Source organism: Lotus japonicus, chromosome 3 (assembly GCF_012489685.1).
Source record: "Lotus japonicus ecotype B-129 chromosome 3, LjGifu_v1.2".
Lineage (NCBI taxonomy): Eukaryota > Viridiplantae > Streptophyta > Magnoliopsida > Fabales > Fabaceae > Lotus > Lotus japonicus.
Genome location: NC_080043.1, coordinates 25,143,890 through 25,155,257, shown reverse-complemented (window position 1 = coordinate 25,155,257; position 11,368 = coordinate 25,143,890). Strand labels below are relative to the sequence as shown.

Sequence of the window (11,368 nt, the reverse complement as noted above, 5' to 3'; positions counted from 1 at the left end):
ATCAATTTTGTTTCCCTATTATATGTGTACATTGTGTTTTAGTGTCCTATCAATTTTGTTTTAGTGTTCTCTTTTACATGTTGGGTTGGAGAACCCCTAGTACTCCATATTAATACATTTTGCTTACCCAAAAAAAAAATTGGCTATTGTAATTGTCTCTATGCTATGGCCTTCAAATTGCATGGGGTGGAGAATGAACATGTAGTAGTTTATAGTTAGTAGCTTAATTTGAAAACTGAATGACTAGTGATTTCTAATACATTGCAGCCTATGGATACCAATTTGAAAGAAGGTGTGAGTAATTCTGAATCTAGTCAGAAAAATGCAAAGTTGATACCATACACTACCAAAGTTTTACTTGATCTTTGTATGGATGAGATTCGTAAGAGTGGAAAACCAGGCATATCATTTAAAAGTAAGAAATGGGAAGAAATACGTGATGAGTTTGAAAAACGCACCACTAATAACTATCTTCAAAAGCAATTGAGGAATAGGATGGATAGTTTGAGAATTGATTGGCTTGCTTGGAAACAACTACGGGGTAAAGAAACAGGCTTGGGATGGAATAATCAGACAGGAACTTTTGATGCTGATTCTGCATGGTGGGATGCTAAGATAAGAGTGAGTATTGTGAATATCATTTACATTTGTCAGTAAAAATGTACATGGTATAATTTAGTTTATTTAAATCTTATGGTTATGCATGAGAATCCAAAATATGGGAAATTTAGATATCAAGGATTGGAATTCCATGATGAATTGGATTTCATTTTTGGAGAGGCAGTGGCAACAAGTCAAGATGCATGGACACCAGCTATGAGTGTACCAATTGAAACATGTCCCGAAAATGCTACTCCAAATATGCCACATGAAGTTATTGAATCTGATAATGATGATTTTAATCTTGAAGGTGATTATAGTCCAGTGGAAAACACTCAACCCAAAAAGAAAAGAAAGGTATCACAAGATAACAAGAACAAAGTGACAATGAGCAAGGGTAAAGCTGGGACTGCAACAGCTATGAGAAAAAGTTTAGAGCGCTTAGTTGAAGCAGCAGAGAATCACAATGAAGCTGAAAAAGAAGAAATTCCTGCCACATCTCATGTCCGTGGCCAATACTCCATCCCGGAATGCATTCAAGTCTTGAAAAGTCTAAAGGAGGAAAGACGTTTGGATAGACGACAATATAGCTATGCATTAGAATTACTTAGAGATTATCAAAATAGAGTCATTCTTATGTCCTTAACAGATTCAACGGCTGATTTGGTAGATTGAATTTTGCTTAAGTATGAGTCATATGAACATCTCTAGTCACTTGGTTGTGATTCAATGGATGATTTGGTAGATTGGATTTTATTTAAGTACGAGTCATAGGAACATCTCTAGTCACTTGGTTGAGATTTTGCTTTATATTTTTGTGAGCGTTAAGACCTTGCATTGAATTTTATAATATGTATTTGAATTATTGATATGAATGTGTATTTGCATTTGATTAATTATTAATACCTTGTTTTCAAAATTTTCTACAGATGACCTCTATTCAATCAAGTGCATATTCAAGAAAAGTTAAAAAAAGGAAATGTACAAAGTTCTACAAAATATGTAATAGTGCGGCAGCTATTGCATGTGTATATCATGAGAAATTTTTACTGAAACAGGGTAATAGATTTGTTTATTCTCAAGGATGGAGCTGGGTTCAAGAAACACTTAAAACTCCAGGTGAAAGTTATAACATATTTAGGATGGAGTCTCATGCTATATTGAAACTTGAAGAGTTATTGGTGAGTAGGGGTTGGTTACATCCATCTAAGGAAATGACATCCTTGGAGGCACTTGCTATGTTTCTTTGGATTTGTGCACATAGTGAGACAAATAGGACTGTACAAAATAAAATTGGAAAGTCAGGAGAGACGGTAAGTAGGAAGTTTGGTGAAGTTCTAGATAGTTTATGTTTATTAGCAAAGGAAATTGTAAAGCCTCCAGATGTTAACTTTGTTGAAATTCCAACTAAAGTTAAAGATGATAGAAGATTTTGGCCTTACTTTGAAGGATGCATTGGTGCTATAGATGGAACACATATACCTGCCATTGTTTCATCCAAAGATCAAGTTCGCTTCATCGGTAGAAAGGAATATCCAACACAAAATGTCATGTTAGTGTGCAACTTTGACATGCTATTCACTTTTGTTGTTGTTGGTTGGTCTGGTACTGCACATGACACACGCATCCTTTCATCGACGATTGAAGAAATGAAAAATGTGTTTCCTCACCCTCCTGAAGGTATATAAAATCTTATTTTGTCTAGTATAATTTTCTATGTGCATATTTTTATCATTGACTTTTCATACAAACTAATGATAAAATATTTTAATCTATAGGAAAGTACTATCTTGATGCTGGATATCCAAACATGAAAGGTTATCTAGCACCATACAAGGGTGAAAGATAACACATTCCTGATTTTAGAAGTGGTAGTCAAGCAGAAGGTTTACAAGAAATATTCAATCATGCACATTCATCACTAAGAAATGTCATTGAAAGAACAATTGGGATGTAGAAGAAAAGGTGACATATCTTATGTGATATGAGACCATATCCATTGATCAAACAACAAAAGATCATAGTTGCAACAACAGTTCTCCATAATTTCATTTGAATATGTGGTGTTGAAGATGAGGAATTAAATAGATGTGATAATGTTCCAGGATATATGGCTGAGTAAAAAGGAGAAAGGATTAACAATGAAAATATGAGTTCATATAATCCTAGAAGAGCGTCAGATGATGTTATGGATCGAGATCGAAACCAGATAGCACTTGGATTGATAGAAAATAGAAACCATTGACATGGATTCTTTTATGGATTTGTGACTTGTAATTTGTTAGAGATTTTATATGGAACCCGGATTTTTTCAAAATATATTATCTTGATGTGGTAGTATTTTTTTTACAAGATGGGGCTATATTTAAGTTTGTATTTAACTTGGTTTATATATTTTTTTCAATTTTTTTGAGAGAAAATTCATCAATTCATAGTCGATTTTAACATTGTAGATGTGATTCAAATTTACATTAAATAATTATACAGTTCAGGCTTCCCTCATTGATACAAACACTCCTTGATAGCTAATTTTGGTCAAACTAAGTCATCAGATTCATCATAGTCACTCCTATCAGGATCCCTTGCATTTGTAAGTGTCTCCAGATGTTCCGGTATGGAACTGCAGACTAAGGCTAACCAATATCGAGAGCAAGCGAGAGTAAACAAAGTGAGTAAAAATGCGTGAAATGATAGGATCCCCACCGCTTGGGCGGTCCTCTTTTATTTATAGCTTGGGTTTTGGTCCGGCTGGACCATGGGTTGCCCGGCCCATTAGTTACATGATACTGATTAGCCCATTCGGTCTGCCCATATCAGTCCACAGGCCCACAAGACACTGATGTTTTAGAACTAAAACGAAAGTGTCTTATTGAGGCCCACAACTTCTGGCACGCCCGTGTACAATGTGAACCAATTTGTGAGCACACAGGCTTCGATGAAATAAGGCTAATCAACAAAGTAAAAATATTCTAGGCTAATCATTATAAAATAATTCTTTCTGCGTGACACGTGATGTCTAAGTGACGCTTTGCCCATCACCTCAATCACTATGCACCATATCAATCCCCTTCCGGATTTTTGTACCTGCAACAATCATCACAAATATACTACAAATATCTTGGAACTTGTAATGTATAAAACCTACCTAAGCTATGCTATTCGCATTAATTGAAATGTGCATTTAAAATCCACTCATAGGGTAACTTTTCTCTGAAACGACTCTTCTTCTTCGAAACGACGCTTACCTGCCAACTGACACCACTCTCTGCTCAAGCGTTACTTTTTCCAAACGTCACCTCTTAATGACGCGCCGGTTCACCGCCTCAACAAATTCAAATGTGTGGTCTGAATGAACGCGTGGATTCACACAAACCACACGCATGCTCACAGTTTGCCTCAAGTATTTTTAACCACACCTTTTTGACACACATTTTCATCTTCTACCTTCTCTCTATATATAGCAATCCTTTTTACCCCCAAACCACTTCACTCTTGCACTTCAAAATTTTCACCATTCCTCCGCAATTACCAAATTTCTTGCATTTAACTACAAGTGTTCTTGCACATTACCAGAAGTCCTCCAGATTTAACCGAGTTCATCACAGCCTTTTTCACTGGTAAGCATTCTTCACTCTGTTTATTCATGAAATCTTACTTCCTTCTACACTAAAAAGTTTCATCTAAATTCTTCTTCTTCTTCATTCGCTTGTTTATCCAAACCAAACTCTACTTAAAATCTATTCTTCCCCACAATTCCAACTTACATTTTACCCCTTTATATTCATAACCCTGGATCCTTTATAATTTCAGGGATTCTTTTGAAAATGGATGCAAAACACACCCGTAGGGCCTCTAAAGCTCCTAAAACTTCTTCCATTGCAGTCGATACATGGGTCACTAGCAAAGTTAAAACTAGGTTCACTAAATTCTGCAATGTTAAAACTGTAATGGATCTAATCACTGAAAACACTTTTCGCTCTGATGGCCAAGATGTGTACCTTGACATAGTCCCCTGTTTACCTACTGAACCTTGTTGTTTTGGGGCTCCTGACGCTAATGGCAAAAACCACACCTATTTCTTTGAAAACATTTTCACCGACCTAAAATATAAACTCCCTCTCTCAAATTTCACTTGCTCCGTTTTAACCTTACTAAATGTTGCCCCAACACAACTCCATTGTAATAGCTGGGCATACATGAGGGCGTTCGAACTTCTATGTCAAGTGTTAGGTATCGAACCCACTAGCAATAAGTTTTTTTACTTCTTTGAAACTAGTGGTAGAAGCATAAAAGGCGAATATCTTTCTTTAGCCGCCGCTAGGGGAAAAGGCCTATTTACCTTATTTAGAAGCCATTACAAACAATTTAAAGGGAAATTCTTTAGGCTAAACGAAACAGAGAAGTGCAAGGATGTATTTTATTTCAATGATGGCAGCCCAAAGTTCCCTTTCTACTGGACCGCCCGTTATGAGGCTATCATCAAACTTCCTGATGATTCCCTCACCCCTGAGGAAATGGTGGATTGCACCTTTCTATCTAGCATTGACTTGAATCTCACCGAATTTCTAGATGCCCATTATGAAAACAGATTGGGTGAATATGTGGGTAAGATTCTTAAATTTCCACATCTTTGTATCTCGAGTATTTATTTTATTTCTAACCCTACCATTTTGTTTCAGCAAAAATGACTCGCCTCTCTGATGATGATATCCTCCGTTTCCGTCGAGAACAACAGGCTGCAAGGGAAAAAAGAAACCCAGCGAAAACTCTGTTAGATGCCGATGCTAGTCATTCAGGCACCGAATCGAATCGCCCTCAAAAGAAGAAGAGAAAGAATGAAACACCTGAATCGGCGAAAGGAAAAGACTCTTCTCAGCCCTCAATGGAAAAATTTATGGTGAAGGGTAATCCTCAACATATGACACACAAAGCTGGGTCTTCAAGTGCTCCGCCCCCTTCATGGAAAAGCCTGCTGAAAGAATTTGAAGAAATCACGTCTGAAGAAGTGACCTCGCTATGGGACTCCAAAATTGATTTTAATTCGCTGGTGGAAACAAATTTGGTGTTTGAGGCGGATCAGGAAAAGGTTAAGAAGATCGGATTAAAAGAAGCTTGTCAAGCCATCATGACGAAAGGACTTGAAATTGCAGCAATTTCCAAGATGATTGACCTGGAGACCGCTGACTTTGATGGGATTAATTCCGCCAAACAGTTAGAAGAGAAAGAAAGAGAGATCCTGAAGATGAAAGCTACTATGAAATTGTTGGTTTCTGCCAACAAAGTGAATGAGAAGAAGGCCGCAGATTTAGCCCTAGAGAATGAACGCTTAAAGAAGCATGCTGAAGACTTAAACACCGCTCAGAAAGCTAAGGAAGAAGAACTTGTGAAATCTCAGGCAGAAGTCACACAACTCCATTCCGCCAATGCTGAATTGAAAAATGAAAATTCTAAGTTGCATTCAGAAATTTCTGAACTGAAGAATTCTGTCCTTGACCAATTTGAAGCTGGATTTGCAAAAGCCAAAGAACAGATTCGTTTCCTAAATCCTCAAGTTTCCATCAACTTTGCTGGTTCCGATCCTTATGCAAGGATTGTTGATGGCAAATTGATCAGCCCTGACACTGGTGATGAGGAAGAAGAAGAAGAAGAAGCAGATAAAAATGAAGAAGATGGGAATGCCAACAACAATGAAGGCGAAGGAGAGAATCATTAGTTCCACCCCTGTTCAAGCATATGTACTACATGAACTATCCTTTAGTTTTTTTATTTTATTTTCTAAGTTAGTTAAATCTGCCTATGTTTTATCTTTATTTCTGTAAGTGTTGAGCAATTAGCTCCACAGTTTATCCTAAGATAATTATGTAATGTTTATTAAGCACTATTAATATGATGTGTTTTCTATATATCAACTCTCAAATTGCATAACTCTAATGGTTCTGCCTCCCGTCTAAATTACTTCAACACTTAATAACATGTTTCCAACACTTAATATACTTCTGTTCCTATTCCTATTCTATGAAGACATCACATCTTAACTTAACATAGAAACCATTAAGTTATTCTTTCAATCTCAATAACATAATTCATCCAACAACAACTAGATCAATTAGACAAATTAATATAATTAATAATACTGCGCTTTACTAACCTTTCAATCAGTAATCTCAAAGTATAACTTAACATGAATAATTTTTACTAACCTTTCACCAAATTTGATCCGCCTTCGTCGTTTAGTTGAATATGTTATTCCCACATTTTGCCGTACATAATGAAATATGCTAAAGTTTAAACTTAATCAACTACTTTGGAATCATAAGGCCTTTGTGTACATAACTTAGTCAAATTTTTCATTTTTGACATAGTTACTCATGGAAATCAAAGTCAACATATTTGATTTCATTAGTATGCTCGTGTGGAGACTTGTGCTTAGTTTGGACAAGCTTAAATCCAATTTAAGACTGTGCTTATGAATTCGTGGTCGAATGCTCTTGTTTTAAGAGACTTATTTTTTTCTCAATTGTCTGACGTCGCCCAATTGATAGACCTTAGTTGATAAGTTTCCGCTATGGGTAAAAGAAATAAGTAAAATGATAAGCCCTTGATCATTTTAAAAAAGGTTATGCCTCGTTAAAAACTCTCCCGCCTGGGGTAGAGAAAAGAGTGCACACCTGTTATTCATTAATAATTGATGCCTCGTTAAAAACTCTCCCGCCTGGGGTAGAGAAAAGAGTGCATCAAATCTAGTCTTACACAACAAACATAGTCTTAAACGATACAACCAACAAACGTAGACTTCAACACACACAAACTGAAACAACGAAACACAGTCTTGGACAAACATACACTGAAACAAACTGTACAACACAAAACAAACCGAACGAACCAATCTGCACTTCAACTGTAATAATAACGGAGATGCTGTGCATTCCAAGCCCTTGGGACCCTTCGCCCCGATAACTCCTCCAAATGATACGCCCCTTGACCAAGCTCTCGCAGAATCCTGTAAGGTCCTTCCCAATTAGGTGATAACTTCGAATCATCAGGCCCCTTTGCCTTCCTACGCAGAACCAAATCACCAACTTTCATTTGCCTCGGAACCACTCTAGAATTGTATCGCCTTTCCGACCTCTGTTTTACCATTGCCTGCCTCAAACGAACCTCTGCTTGCGTTTCCTCTGCTAAATTGAGATCAACCACTCTATTCATGTCGTTCTGCTCTTCATTATAAGTTGCCACCCTGAAAGTTACATCTTGTAATTCTGCTGGTATCATTGCATCTACCCCGTAAGTCAACTTAAAAGGTGATTCGCCAGTAGTTGATTGAGGAGTAGTATTGTACGCCCAAATGACCGTGATCAACTCTTCAGCCCATAATCCCTTAGCTTCGCCTAGACGCTTTCTAATTCCATTGAGAATGACTTTATTCGCTGACTCCACTTGTCCATTTGTCTGAGGGTGCTCAACTGAGGCGAAACACATCTCAATTCTCATTCCTGCACAAAAATCCTTCACACTCCTGCTTGTAAACTGTGTTCCATTGTCTGAGACGATAGTTGCTGGAACGCCAAATCTGCAAACCAATTTTCTCCAATAAAACTTTTTGACTTTTTCTGCTGTTATTTTCGCCATTGATTCCGCCTCAATCCACTTAGTAAAATAGTCCACCGCCACCAAAATAAATCTGATTTGAGAACCTGCTGGAGTGAACGGTCCCAGAATATCTACTCCCCACATTGCAAATGGCCACGATGAACTCATTGAGCTAAGAGTCTCAGGCGGCGCCTTATGTAAATCTGCATAAATTTGACATTTACCACACTTCTTCACATATTCCATACAATCCCCTCGTAAAGTTGGCCAATAGAACCCTGCTCTGAGCACTTTCGCCGCCAAAGATCTTCCCCCTACATGACTCGCACACACACCTTCGTGAACTTCAAACATGATTCTTTCCGCCTCATCCTTAGAGACACATCTCAATAAAGAAACTCCAATCCCTCTTCTGTACAATTGATCGCCCAACAATGTGTAACGACTTGCCTCGCGAATTTGATCCTTAGAGAATGTCAACACATCAGAGCCTTCTGCCTCCAAACACTGTTTGATACGCCCCATCCAATCTGAATTCGCTAAAGTTAACACCATCATTGTCTCATCTTCTTCGATACTTGGGCTGCTTAAAACTTCCTGGATGACTGACTTATTGTTTCCCGGCTTCTTGGTGCTTGCTAACTTTGATAGAATATCCGCCCTTGTATTCCCCTCCCGCGGAACATAATTGACCTGCACTGTGCCTATCTGCTTTATCAATCCCTGAGCTTTCAATAAATACTTAGCCAGCTGTGCGTCCCTCGCCTGATATTCACCCTGAATTTGCCTGGAAACTATCTGAGAATCTGTTTTAATCATTATGCTCTTGACCCCCATCTCGATCGCCAACTTCAAACCTGCAATTATAGCTTCATACTCTGCCTGATTATTGCTTGCTTTAAAGTCAAACTTGAGTGACTGCTCAGCTGTCACGCCACCTGGTCCTTCTAAGATTATTCCAGCTCCACTTCCCTTGACATTAGACGAACCATCTACAGACAAACTCCATTCGCCAACTTCCATATTTTTCTCACTGGAAGACATTTCATTAACAAAATCCACCAATACCTGTGCTTTAACCAGACCTTTCCTGTCAAAAGTGATTTCAAATTCTGACAATTCAACAGCCCAGGAAACCATTCTTCCAGCCAGATCAGGCTTTTGCAAAACTTGGCGAAGTGGCAAATCTGTTTTTACCACAATTGGAAAGCCTTGAAAATAAGGTCTTAATTTCCTGGCGGATATGATTAGAGCTAATGCAGCCTTTTCAATTTTTTGGTACCTAACTTCAGCTCCTTGAAGAGCATGACTCACAAAATATATGATCCTCATATCATCCTTATTTTCTTGCAACAAAACTGAACTAACTGCATTATCAGAGATGGAAATAAACATTGATAATGAAATACCTGGAACTGGTTTGGCTAAAATTGGTGGCTTGGATAAATGATCCTTCAAACTTTGGAACGCCCTCTCACATTCTTCAGTCCACTGAAAAGTTTTGTTCTTCCTTAAGCATTGAAAAAATGGTGCTGATTTTTCCCCATAACACGGAAGAAACCTGGACAAAGCTGTTATTCTTCCTGTTAACTTCTGCACATCTTTAACTGAGGTTGGACTCTGCATATCGAGTATCGCCTTACACTTATCAGGGTTCGCCTCAATTCCTCTCCTCGTGATCATGAAACCCAAAAACTTTCCACTTTGAATTCCAAACGAACATTTTTCCGGATTAAGTCTCATGTTATGCTTTCTTAGTTCGCCAAAAGCTTCTTCGAGATCAGAACAATGCGCCACCATTTCCTCTGACTTGACCACCATGTCGTCTACATAAATCTCCATGTTCCGCCCCACCTGCTTGTCAAACACCTTATCCATCAACCTTTGGTATGTTGCTCCCGCATTCTTCAGCCCAAACGGCATAGTCTGATAGCAATAGTTCGCCTGATTTGTCATGAAAGCTGTTTTCTCCTCGTCAGGCTGATACATTCTTATTTGATGATACCCTGAGTATGCATCCATGAGGCTAAGCATTCCGAATCCAGATGCCCTATCCACAAGCTTATCAATATTCGGTAAAGGATAAGAATCCTTAGGACAGTGCTTGTTCAAATCTGTATAATCTGTGCACATTCGCCACTTGCCATTAGCCTTCTTCACCATAACAACATTCGCCAACCAAGTTGGATACTTTACTTCCCTAATGAATCCAGCTTCCAGTAACTTATTTGTTTCCACCTTTACAGCCTCTGCCTTTTCTTCGCCCATCTTTCTTTTAAACTGAACAATAGGTTTCGCCCCGGGATTTAAAGCCAATTTGTGACATATAAATTCCGGATCGATTCCTGGTAAATCTCTTGCACTCCATGCAAACAAATCCATATTCTCAGATAATAATTTTACCAACCTGTTTTCCTGACTTGTAGTTAAATTGACACCAACTTTCAAGTTTCGCTCACCAATTTGGATCGCCTTAGTTTCCTCTTTTGATTTCATCTTGTACTCACTGAATCCTTCTCGAGGATCCAAAATAATTTCTGACTGTTCTAAATCCACCTCATAGACTCGATGCCCCTCTTTCACTGCTTTCTTACCCATGTGCCCATACTGCTTAAAACTTTCTGAATAACACTTTCGAGCAACCATTTGATCAGCCTTTAAAATTCCAACTCCTCATTTGCTCAATGGATACTTCGCCGTTAAATGTCTTGTAGAAATGATCGCCCCCAATCTGTTTAGTGATGGCCTCCCAATGAGTACATTGTACGGTGAAGTACACTTTACTACCAAAAACTTAATAGCAAATGCCTCCGCATTCTTCCCTTCTCCAAAGACAGTCTTCAATTCCACATATCCTCGAACAAATACTTTTTCTCCAGAAAAACCCACTAAAGAACCATCATAAGGCAACAAATCAGATTCATTTAGCCCCAACTTTTCAAAAGCGTCACCATAAATCAAATCCGCCGAGCTTCCTTGATCCAGAAGTACCCTCTCAATTTCATAATCAGCAATCCTCAGCATTACAACAATTGGATCGTCTTCGTGAGGCTGTACTCCCTCAAAATCTCGCACAGTAAACGTTATATCGGGTTGATTGGTTGCCCAACTTCCCCAATCGTTAGAGTAAACAGCATTAATGGAGTGGACGTACCTCTTACGAGCTGAATTAGTCATT

At 38.3% G+C, this 11,368-nt stretch overlaps 3 protein-coding genes across 3 annotated transcripts; all 3 read left to right on the top strand.

Moving 5' to 3' along the window:
• Positions 1-270: 270 nt before the first annotated feature.
• LOC130743822 (L10-interacting MYB domain-containing protein-like) lies at positions 271-657 on the top strand. The gene has a single exon (XM_057596047.1). It carries the CDS (start codon positions 271-273, stop codon positions 655-657), a length of 387 nt encoding a protein of 128 aa, XP_057452030.1.
• LOC130748255 (uncharacterized) lies at positions 614-1,423 on the top strand. Its single transcript, XM_057601441.1, has one exon. The coding sequence runs from the start codon at positions 694-696 to the stop codon at positions 1,273-1,275; it is 582 nt and encodes a 193-aa protein (XP_057457424.1). The 5' UTR covers positions 614-693; the 3' UTR covers positions 1,276-1,423.
• A 117-nt stretch (positions 1,424-1,540) lies between these two features.
• On the top strand, positions 1,541-2,899 carry LOC130748254 (uncharacterized). The gene is made up of 2 exons (XM_057601440.1): positions 1,541-2,280; positions 2,379-2,899. Exons 1-2 carry the CDS (start codon positions 1,743-1,745, stop codon positions 2,447-2,449), a joined length of 609 nt encoding a protein of 202 aa, XP_057457423.1. The 5' UTR covers positions 1,541-1,742; the 3' UTR covers positions 2,450-2,899.
• Positions 2,900-11,368: the final 8,469 nt, after the last annotated feature.

What these genes read in the sequence shown, in the direction of transcription:
- LOC130743822 (XM_057596047.1), top strand. Translation starts at nt 271, where the DNA reads ATGGATACCAATTTGAAAGAAGGTGTGAGTAATTCTGAATCTAGTCAG.
- LOC130748255 (XM_057601441.1), top strand. Translation starts at nt 694, where the DNA reads ATGGTTATGCATGAGAATCCAAAATATGGGAAATTTAGATATCAAGGA.
- LOC130748254 (XM_057601440.1), top strand. Translation starts at nt 1,743, where the DNA reads ATGGAGTCTCATGCTATATTGAAACTTGAAGAGTTATTGGTGAGTAGG. An exon ending in GTTTCCTCACCCTCCTGAAG is followed by an intron (nt 2,281 to 2,378) that starts GTATATAAAATC and finishes TTTAATCTATAG; the next exon opens with GAAAGTACTATCTTGATGCT.